The sequence below is a fragment of the Belonocnema kinseyi genome, chromosome 6 (genome assembly GCF_010883055.1).
Source record: "Belonocnema kinseyi isolate 2016_QV_RU_SX_M_011 chromosome 6, B_treatae_v1, whole genome shotgun sequence".
In the NCBI taxonomy this organism is placed as follows: domain Eukaryota; kingdom Metazoa; phylum Arthropoda; class Insecta; order Hymenoptera; family Cynipidae; genus Belonocnema; species Belonocnema kinseyi.
In genome coordinates, this window is record NC_046662.1 from 133792929 (window position 1) to 133805121 (window position 12193).

At 32.2% G+C, this 12193-nt stretch overlaps 1 protein-coding gene across 1 annotated transcript in view; it reads left to right on the forward strand.

Annotated features, from left to right (window-relative positions):
- Nucleotides 1-1719, forward strand: part of LOC117175607 (CCHC-type zinc finger protein CG3800-like) — a gene marked incomplete at its 5' end in the record, with an annotated part of 90149 nt that extends 88430 nt beyond the window's left edge. Inside the window, one exon of the mRNA XM_033365315.1 lies at nt 1634-1719. Within this exon, the coding sequence (XP_033221206.1) occupies nt 1634-1719 (86 nt within the window). The remainder of the gene's footprint in view (nt 1-1633) is intronic.
- Between the last annotated feature and the right edge of the window lie 10474 nt (nt 1720-12193).

Sequence of the window (12193 nt, forward strand, 5' to 3'; positions counted from 1 at the left end):
AGAACTTTCGAAATTGATTCTTTTATAGAAAATAATAATGAATTTTGGAATGAGGCACAAGAATTAATAAATTTTGAAGAAAAGAAAAGCGATAAAATTAAAGTTAAAGAACTATCGGACGAAATTAAAAATTTAAACGATAAAATGGATAGAATCTTAAATTTAAGTCAAAAGTTAAATTCTCAAAGTAATAAATTACGAAATGTACAAAATACGGTTCATTTCGAAGAAACAGAATTAGATTTAATTGAGCAAAGGCACTCGTTGGCAGGTGCAAGAAAAAGCGTAATAGTAAACAGGGGTAGCGGTCAAAGGGACGAATACTCATTACCGAGACCGATACACAGGCAATCAATTATAAGAAAATTGCATTTGCCACATTACGAAAGAGAAACGCAAAGTCGAATGGTTAGGGAAAGAGAGACCGATAGGGAAAGAGAAGAAATTAATGAAAATAATATGAATGAAATTCCAGTAACTCTGTTTCCATTCGGAATGATACAAACCCCTTTCCAAATAATGTCAAATTGGCCCATTAAATTTAAAAACAACACAGAAAATAGCTCAAATTATTTCCTAAATAATTGAATGAGATTTAAAAAAGGTTATAAAATTAATGAAAAAGACATTTTGAAAAATTTAGATGCTGTTTTCGAGGAAGAAGCATTAGGCTGGTTTCAGGTAAATAAAAATAATTGGCAACATTTAGACGCATTTATTGAACATTTTAAAGAAAATTACTTAAATGAGAGATATACTGAAATAATTAAAAATAAAATAAAATTTTTCAATCAGAAAAAAGAACAAGACATTCATGCTTTTGTTACAGAAATTAAACAGTTATTCGAAAAATTAATGCCACATCCGAGCCTAGAATGGCAATTAAGAAAGACCTATGAAAATTTAAGAATCGAATATAAAGTTTATATCTCAAGAAATGCTTTTTCGAGTTTCTCAGAATTAGAAATTTTAGGGCGAGAATGGGAAACAGAATTATCAAAATCTAAAATTAGAGGTCAACAGTTAAGCATTTTAGATAAAAATAATGTCAAAAATGATAAAATTAAAAACGAACCAGAAAATAATCAACGTCAAAATAATATAAAAAACGAAAATGAAAATAGATATCAAAGATTAAATTATGATCAAAATCAACATAAACAATTTAGACCGAAGTATTTAAACCAACAAAGCATGCAACAATACAAATCAAATTTTCCAAATGGAAATTCGACATTTTTTAATTAAAGATTTCAAAATAATAATACAAATTTTAGAAGTAATCAAAGATACCCAGGAAATCAGAGATTTCTGCATAATAACAGTAATTTCAGAAATCAAAACACAGCTGGCCAAGTATTATTAAATACAATTAATCAGCTGTTAAGAGACACACAGACTCGAAAATTTGAAAACACTCCGCAAATACCAGCGCTTTGATATCACGCGGAAGAAAATAAAAATAAATCTGAAAATAAAAAAGATGATTAAGGACAAAAAAATCATAATTCGATTTCAAGATATGAAAAAAGTAGGGATAATAAAAAAGGAGAAATGAGTCCAAGCGCACAGAATTTCGTTGATCCAAATTTAGGAAACCGAAATTTTAATAATAGATCGCGAGAACCCTTAACATGCTACAATTGCGGGAAAGTAGGCCATTTTCGACGGGATTGTTGGTATAGTTTAAATCAGGGAAACGCATACGGTCGCTATTGAAGGCGGAAAATAGCAGATAGAACCAGAGACTGCCAGAATTACTTGACATAGACACAAATGACTCAGACGAAATACGATTCCACCTTATGATAGATTTTGAAAATCATAAATTTGAAGTGCTAGTTGACACCGGTGCAACTCACTCATACATAGGTGAAAAATTTATAAAAACCGTTAAAGAGTTAGATTATGAGATTAAAAAACCGATAAATGGTACATTAAAGGTCGCGAATGGACAAAATATGAAAATAATAGGTCAAGCTTTGATTTCAATTAAAATTGGACACGTAGAAAAATATTTCTTATTTAGATTGGTACCGGAATTCAAATCGATCGGAATAATAGGAACGGTTATGATAGAAAAAATAGGATTGAAGATGGATTATGAGAAAAAGATTTAGTGGTTACCAGAATTACCACATATAAGATATTTGATTAAATCAAAAGTAATTAAAATGCAGGAGCCGATAATGGAAGAAAGAGAAACGAGAGCTAGTAAGAATAGGGAAAGCGAGAAAAGCAAACTAAAGTTCGGAACGAAGATTAGCCTGAGAAATAATATCCGAGAGAGAGAGACAGATTTGCTACAGTGCGAAGTCTCTTCTCCCGTGTCGCCACACACCCCACCCCAACCCCTCCTTACAGGTGATGAACTAGACTCGATCCCGCTAGCATCCCAGCCGGCACAGAGTGTACGGGGACATGGTGCCCCACACCCTAAACCCTACAAGGCGAGCGACGCAACACTGGCGCGTGCCAGCGTGGGCGTTCAGAGTTTAGATAAGCAGGCTAGTCGAAATATATAGAGAGAAAGAAAAACAAATAAGGATAGAAACAAAATAAATACAAAGTTACAGGTGAAAAATAAAGATAGGAATTTAAATACAGAATTTAAAGGGCCATTGAAATGCATTAAAGAGAAAAATGATTCTAAATTTAAGAAGGAATTAGATAAAAAGGAGGAAAAAAAAGATTCAATAATAGAAAAATTATTAGCAATTAGGAAAAGTAATTGGTATAATTTTAGGAATAATGCGGTTATTAATAATAATATAAAACGCGTAAAAATAGAAAGAAAGAGAAATTTAGAATTTTGCGATGAAATTTCTGAAGGGATAATAGAGTTAAATGAAGCACAACAAGTGCAATTAGAAAATGTAATTAAAAGAAAAATTACGAATCAAGGAACAGAGTTAAAACCGACACATCTAACTAGTGATAAAATAGATGTGCAAGGTCATGAACCAATTAAGCAAAGATAATATTACATATCACCAAAAATAAGAGATTTTATGTACGAGGAAGTAGATAGACTTTTAGAAGAAAAAATAATAGAACCATCGAATAGCGATTGGTCAAATCCGATAGTAATGATTAAAAAACCTAATGGAAAATACAGATTTTGTTTAGATTTCAGAAAAGTAAATAAAATTACGAAAAAAGATTTTACCCAATTCCAATAATGTCTGAAATATTACACACATTAAGATCAGCAAGATACATATCTCAAATCGATCTTCGTTCAGCATACCACCAGATACCACTGGACGAAGAATCGAAACCAATTACAGCTTTTATAGTACCAGGCAAAGGAATGTATCAATTTAAGAGGATGCCATTTGGATTAACAAATGCTCCTGCTACATTCCAACGCCTGATGGACACAATAATAACACCAGAATTAAAGCCAAATGTGTTTTGCTATCTCGATGATATAATTATAGCTTCTAAAAATTTTGAAGAGCATTTAAAATATTTGGAGATAGTTTTAGATAAAATTGAAAATGCAGGTTTAACAATAGGTTTGGATAAATGCGAATTTGGATGTTACGAAATTAAATATTTGGGCTTTTTAGTAAATGAAAAAGGATTACAAGTTGATGAAGAAAAAATCGAACCAGTTTTAAATTTTCCAAGGCCAAAAAAAATTAAACAAGTTTAAAAACTTATAGGAATAGCTTCTTGGTATAGGAAATTTATTGCAAAATTTGCAGAAATTATAGAACCTTTACAAAAATTATTAAAAAAGGAAGTAAAGTGGGAATGCTCTGACAAACAGGAACAGGTATTTACGACTATTAAACACTTACTAACGACAGCACCGATTTTAGCCTGCCCTGATTTTGGAAGCCCATTCCAACTTGAAACTGATGCTAATGACGAAAATTACGTTATAGCTTTTGCAAGTAGAGGTCTGAACGGAGGAGAACGAAAATATTCGGCTTCCGAAAAAGAATGTTTAGCAGTAGTTTGGGCAATAAGAAAGTTTAGACCATACTTGGAAGGTTATTTTTTTTAAGTAGTCACAGACCACATTGCATTAAGGTGTTTACATAATTTAAAAAATCCAACTGGCCGATTAGCAAGATGGGCGTTAGAATTATTAGAATATGATTATGAAATTGTTTTGATTGAAAATCACGATAATAAACAAGCAGGACACTTAGGCAGGGAAACAACCTACGCGAAAATTTCCGAAAATTATTTTTGGCCCGGAATGTATTCTGAAACTCTTAAATATGTGAAAGAATGTGATATTTGTCCGAGAATAAAACCTAAAGTAAACAATCAGATAGGTTTAACGGGAAAGCGTATAATCGAAGAAAGGTTTAATGGGAAAGCGTATAATCGAAGAACCATGGGCAGTAGTCGCATCTGACATGATGGGTCCATTGCCAATGACAAAATCAAGAAATCAATACATTTTAGTATTTTTTGATATGTTTACAAAATGGGTAGAAATTATTCCAGTAAAAAATAAATTATCGTCAACAGTGGAAAAAGAATTTCATAAACGTATAATTTCAAAATGGGGTAGTCTAGAATTTTGTTTACAGATAATGGAAAAGTGTACGTAAATAAATCAATAGTTAATTTAACAAAAACATTTGGTATTAGACATTCGAAAACTCCTAAATATCATGCACAGTCAAATTCGACTGAAAGAAGTAATAGGTTAATTAAAACAGCAATTAAAGCGTATTTAGAAAAGGACCATAAAACATGGGACGAAAATTTAGATGATCTGCAATTTGCGTTAAATACTAGTAAACATTCATCAACAGGTTTCACACCAGCTTTTTTAAATCTAGGCAGGGAACTCCAACCAATTCAAGCGCTAAATAAAAATTTAGAGGGAAAAAGCGAAATAGAATTTCAAGACTCAGAAAAATGGGCAACTAGGATGCGAAAATTAAAAATAATTAGAGAGGAAGTGGTTAAAAATTTAGATACCGCAAATGAAAAACAATCTAGGTATTACAATCTAAGACGTAGACCTTTAACTTATGAAATTGGTGAGCGAGTACTTAAAAGCAATAAAACATTATCAAATAAAGGGGAAGGACTAGCTCAAAAATTGCATAAAAATTTCGAAGGACCATTTTTTATTAAAGCAAAAATTTCACCAACAATTTACGAAATTAAAACAAAAAATGGTAAGTCTGTAGGTAATTGGAACGTAAAAGATATTAAAAAATTTATTGGTAAAAAGTAAAGTTTGAATTTTTTCTTTTGAATGGTATGCATGTAAATAATTTGATTCTGTTACACCACTGAAAAAAACAGAAAAATGACACAAACACCAAAATTTACAAAAACAACAAAAAACAGAAATGGCATTTATTTTCAGAATAATGGATCCACGGTTAGTCCTCAAATGCAAGGATTGCCTTCTGGGATTGGTGGGGGAAGAATTATTGACCCATGTATGTAAAAAGTGGGTTCATCTTCTGCAACCACCGGCAACAGAGACAATAGAGGAGAGGATGAACAGAATAAAGGAGATAGATAGGAGGAAGAAAGCTGATTAAAAAGAGGGGATCCGAGAATTAAAAAATTAGCAGAGGAAAAAAGAATTTTCTACGGCCTTCCAACAATGGAAGAAGTAAGAAGAGGATTGAAAGAGAAGAAACAAAAAGAAGAAGAGGAAAAGCAAAATCAAAAACTAGAAGAAAATAAAACACTGGAAGAAGTATTCGAAAAAATAAAAATACAGCAGGACAAGGAAAGAGAACAGAAGGAAACAGAAGAAATGAAAAGATTATTAAAATTAAGACAGGAAAGATACATAAAAGGAGGCTGGATAGAGGCACATCAGGAATTAAAAGAAATTATAAAAATTACTCTAAGAAAGGAGGAATGGAAAGAACTAAAAGAAAGACAAACAGCACAAAAGATGGAAGATAAGAAAAACGAGGAAGAAGATGACGATTATATTCAGCTAGATCTGACAGAGGAAGAATCTTGCCTGACACACAACGACGAAATTGAGAAAACGGAGGAATTACTGAAAAAATAAACGTCCTTCCAAACAGAGGGGGGGAGGTTGTAACGAAATTACAAGCACCTCACAACTATATGGCCCTGTGGGCCTAGGATTGGGAGTGGGGAGAGCCACCCCGGCCTATATACCCCAAAAACCTCATCTCCGAATGTTCAGTACGCATCGAGTCTTAGTCTCCCTGGTCGTCTGCCCAGTCTCTTAACCCCCAGACGTTCCGACGCCACCCACCCACTACGACACAGCATCCCCGGTCTCGACTTCGCCGCCCGGTTCGAGTTACCTAGGCGAATTCAACATTGAAACTCCTGTAAGTTGGTTAATAAAACCTTTTTTGTTAAATGTTTTCCCTCCTTAATTAACTACACCCGCTTCTCGACGTTCCAAATCCCCCACCTTTCCCTTAATTTTCGAGATCCCTCACAGCAAGTTTGGAAAAAACATCTAAAATGCCGGTGCGTACAAATTTTCATAGAAACACATGATAAATGATCTCGAATCAAGAAGAGTCCAAATGTCAAGCCATTTCCAGCGCTCCTAGCACTTGGATGGGTGACCATCTACGACGTACGACCGAGTTATGTACTCGAATTTTGAAAACCCGGCTAAACTCGGGAGTTGGTTTTCTGCAGTTTTCACCTTATCTAGCCAAATGTTTAGGAAACTGAGATTAATTCGAATAATTTTGTTTGTAGCCGCATTGTCATCAATTGTACTTAAAGTAAAATTGTTGAAATAATTAATAGTTCTTGTAAGTTTGCAAAACAATATAAAAAAGAGTCATCGGATAGACATTCTTAGTTGACTCAGCAAACACATTGACTCATAGAAAAAGGTCACATTTTGTTTTTTAATTAAAATTGTTTGATTAACTAATAAGGTATATGTGCCAGTTTTTGTCAATGCATGGTTTGTCGGCAGGTGGGCAGTATTTTATATATAGTAAGCTGTTGTGTTCTTCATTCTCAGCAAAAATGTTTTTTCCGAAACGCTATTGCCGATCACTCACACATCGAAGTGCCGATAACTGAAGCAGCCAGCTTTCTGATTTGCCGATAACCCATGCATTCTCGTATTTATAACTTCGAACTTCTTATAATATTCATTCTAATGGGATATGTTACAAGTAATAAGTAATTCACCTTTTTAAAGGTATGCTTTATTCGATAAAACCCATTTCTTAAGCTTTAAATATGTTTAATTTAAATTTTTAATAATTTGAAATCTGAAATTCGCCTTAAGCTTCCGATAACTGGCACACTTACTTTAGTTTATGTAAATTTGTATAGCAAAATAGAAAAGAGTCATCGGATAGACATTCTTAGTTGATTTCGCAAACAAACTGGCTCGTTGAAAAAAGGTCAGTTTTAGTTTTTTAATTATAATAGTTTAAATAATTAATATTTTATGTAAATTTGCAAAGCAATATAGAAATGAGTCACCGTATAGATATTCTTAGTTAATTTCGAAAACAACTTGACTCGTAGGATAAAGGTCAAACCTTTAATTTTTCAATTAAAATTGTTTAAATAATTAATCATTTTTGTAAATTTGAAAAGCAGCATAAAAAAGAGTCATTGTATAGACATTCTTAGTCGACTTCTTCCAAAAATTGACTCGTATAAAAACGGCTAAGCTCTTAGTTCATAAATTGAAATTCTGTAAATAATTTATAGTTCTTGTAAATTTTCAAAGCAAAATAAAAAGCAGTCATCAGATAGACATTCTTGGTTCACTCCGCAAATACATTGACTCTTAAGAAAAGGGCACTTTTAATTTTTTAATTAAAATTGTTAAAACAACTAATACATCTTGTGAAATACGAAGCAAAATAAAAAAGAGTTATCGTGTAGACATTCTTACTTGAATCCGTAAAAAAATCGACTTGTAGGAAAAACGGCAAACTCCTAATTTGTTAATTAAAATTGGTTAAATAAATAACAGTTCTTGTAAATTTACAAAGCAATATAGAAAAAAGTCATCGGATAAAAACTCTCAGTTGGACTCCGCAAACAAAACTGGCTTTTAGAAAGAAGGTCAATTTTAGTTTTTTAATTAAAATTATTTAAATAATTAACAGTTTGTATAAATTCGCATAGCAAAATGGAAAATAGCTATCGGGTAGACATTCTTAGTTAACTTCGTAAATAAACCTACTTGTAGAAAAAAGGGCAAACTCTTAAGTTTTTAATAAAAATTGTTTCAATAAATATTAGTTTTTGTAGATTTACAAAGCAACATAGAAAACAGTCATTAGATAGACATTCTTAGTCCTAATTTTAAATGAAAATTGTTCAAATAATGAATATTTCTTGTAAATTTACAAAGCAACATAATAAATTAAACGTATTCTTTAAAAAATTGCCATTTATGAAAATTGTTTAAATAATTACAATGTTTGAAGATTAAATAAATGTTTAAAAAAACAAATATGAGCTCTACTCTAATTCGGTACGATCGCTAGGAATGTTTACGTCTATAATGTAAACATATCCCTCGAGCATGCCTTGACGCCTTAGAGCTAGCTTTAAATGAAATTCAAGTCAAAATTGTACAATGAATCCTATCATAAAAAAGAGGTTGCGATGTAATCTCGAAGTCTGAAGCCACATTATCTCTTCACCTATTGGTTGGATTTAAACGCGCCACCAATTCATTAGAATCGAGATCTGAATCGAGATCAGAATCGAGATCAGCGATCTAGAATCACATTTAGGTTAATGACAGAGCTGCGTATCAGGGTGTTTCTATGCCTCTGCAAACAGGCAGCCTGCATGAAGAAAACCCATAAGAGTGAAAGAGATGGAACATTCTCTATCTCTCTCACTCTTATGGGGTTTCTACATGCAGGTTGCCTGCTTGCAGAGGCATGGAAGCACCCTTATGAAGCCAAGGTATTTCCACCGAAGTGCGTTTCCCGAGTGATCCGTTTGGCGGCGGTAAATGCTCGAGGGATATGTTTACATTACGGAAATAAACATTCCTAGCGATCGTACCGAATTCGAGTGGAGCTCATCTTTGTTTTTTTGAACATTTATTTAATCTTCAAAACATTGTAATTATTTAAACAATTTTCATAAATAGCAATTTTTTAAAGAATACGTTTAATTTATTATGTTGTTTTGTAAATCTACATGAACTAATATTTATTGAAACAATTTTTATTAAAAAATTAAGAGGTTGTTCTTTTTTCTACAAGTAGGTTTATTTACGAAGTTAACTAAGAATGTCTACCCGATGGCTATTTTCCATTTTGCTATGCGAATTTATACAAAATGTTAATTATTTAAATAATTTTAATTAAAAAACTAAAATTAACGTTTCTAAAAGCCAGTTTTCTTTGCGGAAGCAAACTAAGAGTGTTTATCCGATGACTCTTTTCTATATTGCTTTGTAAATTTACAAGAACTGTTAATTATTTAACCAATTTTAATTTAAAAATTAGGAGTTTGCCGTTTTTCCTACAAGTCGATTTTTTTACGGATTTAAGTAAGAATGTCTATACGATAACTCTTTTTTATTTTGCTTCGTATTTTACAAGATGAATTAGTTGTTTTAATAATTTTAATTACAAAATTAAAAGTCCCTTTTTCTTAAGAGTCAATGTATTTGCGGAGTCAACCAAGAATGTCTATCTGATGACTGCTTTCTATTTTGCTTTGCAAATTTACAAGAACTATTAATTATTTACAGAATTTCAATTTAAGAACTAAGAGTTTAACCGTTTTTATAAGAGTCAACTTTTGGAAGAAGTCGACTAAGAATGTCTATACAATGACTTTTTTTTATGCTGCTTTTCAAATTTACAAAAACTATTAATTATTTAAACAATTTTAATTGAAAAATTAAAAGTTTGACCATTATCCTACGAGTCAAGTTGTTTTCGAAATTAACTAAGAATGTCTATACGATGACTCACTTCTATATTGCTTTGCAAATTTACATAAAATATTAATTATTTAAACCATTTTAATTAAAAAACTAAAACTGACATTTTAATTAAAAAATTAAGAGTTTGGCCTTTATCCTACCAGTCAATTTGTTTTCGAAATCAACTAGGAAGGTCCATTCGATGACTCTTTTCAATGTTGCTTTGTAAATTTACTGAATTTATTGAAACAATTTCAATTTTAATTAAATTTGGCTATTTTTGAAGTGAGACGCATAATTTGTTTACGGAATCAACAAAGAATGTATTTCCCATCACTATTATTATTAAAATAAATTTCATAAAAAAACTCAGGACTTGACTGTTTTGTAGATTTGGAACCATTTGAATATTTTAAACAAATTAGTTTTTATAAGAAAGTGTATGCATTATATATTTAATAAGAATTAAAAAAGAAATTAAAACTGTATGATGGTAAAAATGTTCATTTTCATTAGTTTCAGTAATTATTTCTTTTTATTAACTTCTTCCAGTAATTTCATAATAGTCTGTATGAATTTAAGTACAATTTGATGACAATGCGGCTACAAACAAAATTATTCGAATTAATCTCAGTTTCCTAAACATTTGGCTAGATAAGGTGAAAACTGCAGAAAACCAACTCCCGAGTTTAGCCGGGTTTTCAAAATTCGAGTACACAACTCGGTCGTACGTCGTAGATGGTCACTCATCCAAGTGCTAGGAGCGCTGGAAATAGCTTGGCATTTGGACTCTTCTTGAGTCGAGATCATTTACCATGTATTTCTATGAATATTTGTACGCACCGACATTGTAGATGTTTTATCCAAACTCGCATAAAAATGTTTAGTGTTGCGCAATAATTTATTCTGCATCTTGAGAGTGTAGCCGTGCACAAATAAAAGTTATTAAAGCAAAAATTAATATCGCGGTATCATATTGAACTTCATTTACAAATAAAATAACTGCAAGTAAATTAGCAAGTCGCGCGCGTATGAACTAGCTTGATAAAATTTTCCAGATTTTTAAATACACAGCCAAAGTTTTAACCAATAAAACCCCAAGTGCGATGTCACATACGGCCCAACATTGGCCCACAGTCGGCGAAAATATTGCCGAAGCTCGGTCGCCATTATCGCACCAATGACGGAATGATAACTATGGCCTGCACTTGGCAGCCATTGTCGGCCCCACACTGGGTACTAGTACTGGACCAAACCTAGCTGCCATCGTCGCGCCATTGCCGGATTGATAACTATGGCTTTGACTTGGCAGGCAAGGCTTGGCTGCCATTGCCGGCCCAACACTGGGTACCAATACTGCTATACTCCAAGGTTTAAGGATATGAGAAAAAAGGTGTTTAAAAAATAAATATTAATTGATTTCGAGTACTTTCAATATAAATATTAATGGTCCTGTTTGGATTGAATACATATATTACATTTTGAACATTATATTGCAAATAAAATTTCTAACGCTACGGGGTATCGAACCTACATCTATATACCTAAATCTATTATGGCCTAGCAGTCGGGAGTGCTAACCACTGCGCTAAACTGACAAGTTGAAACTGTCAAAAAGCCATCCTCATAAGCTGCAGTTCAGAAAAGTTAAAGAACCAAATTTAAAGCTCTCTTTTTCTAATTATTTATTATTATCGATGTTGTGTAAATGTAAAATACACGAACTGTTAACAGGAATATCAATACAATAATTTTTAAATAAATAATGTAAATCCATTACAATTTTTCTTTGCGTAATATTTCGTTGTTGTCCGTTGTACCCTGCTTTACAACTTTTTGCAATGACAGGAAATGTAATTTTTCATAAACATTTAAAATGTTTAATGACACAACTTAACAAAATTCATTCCGAACTTTGACAATTTCTCAATACATTTTTTTTATCTGGCGTGTAATTTTTGTTTATCAGGTGCTAAAAGTGAGACTTGGCGAGATAAAGTGCCGATTCTGGGCCAAGCATCGGTGGAGGATCGGCAAATATAAATAGTTAATATAGGCTGCCAGCACTGGCTCAACACTGGGCCGAATAAAATGCCGATATTAGTCCAAAAACTTTAGCCGACCTTTGGCTGCCAAAATTGGACGAACACTGGGCCGTGTATTCAGCTCCGGCAATTCGAACTTGGGAGAGTTTACTTTTTGAATTTTCAACTAAATGCACAGATTAATAATTTAGTTTAATAATACATAAACACACACACACACACACATATCTTGTTTTTTTAGGCCTAAATCTTTGTATTGATACTAAAAGAAGATTTA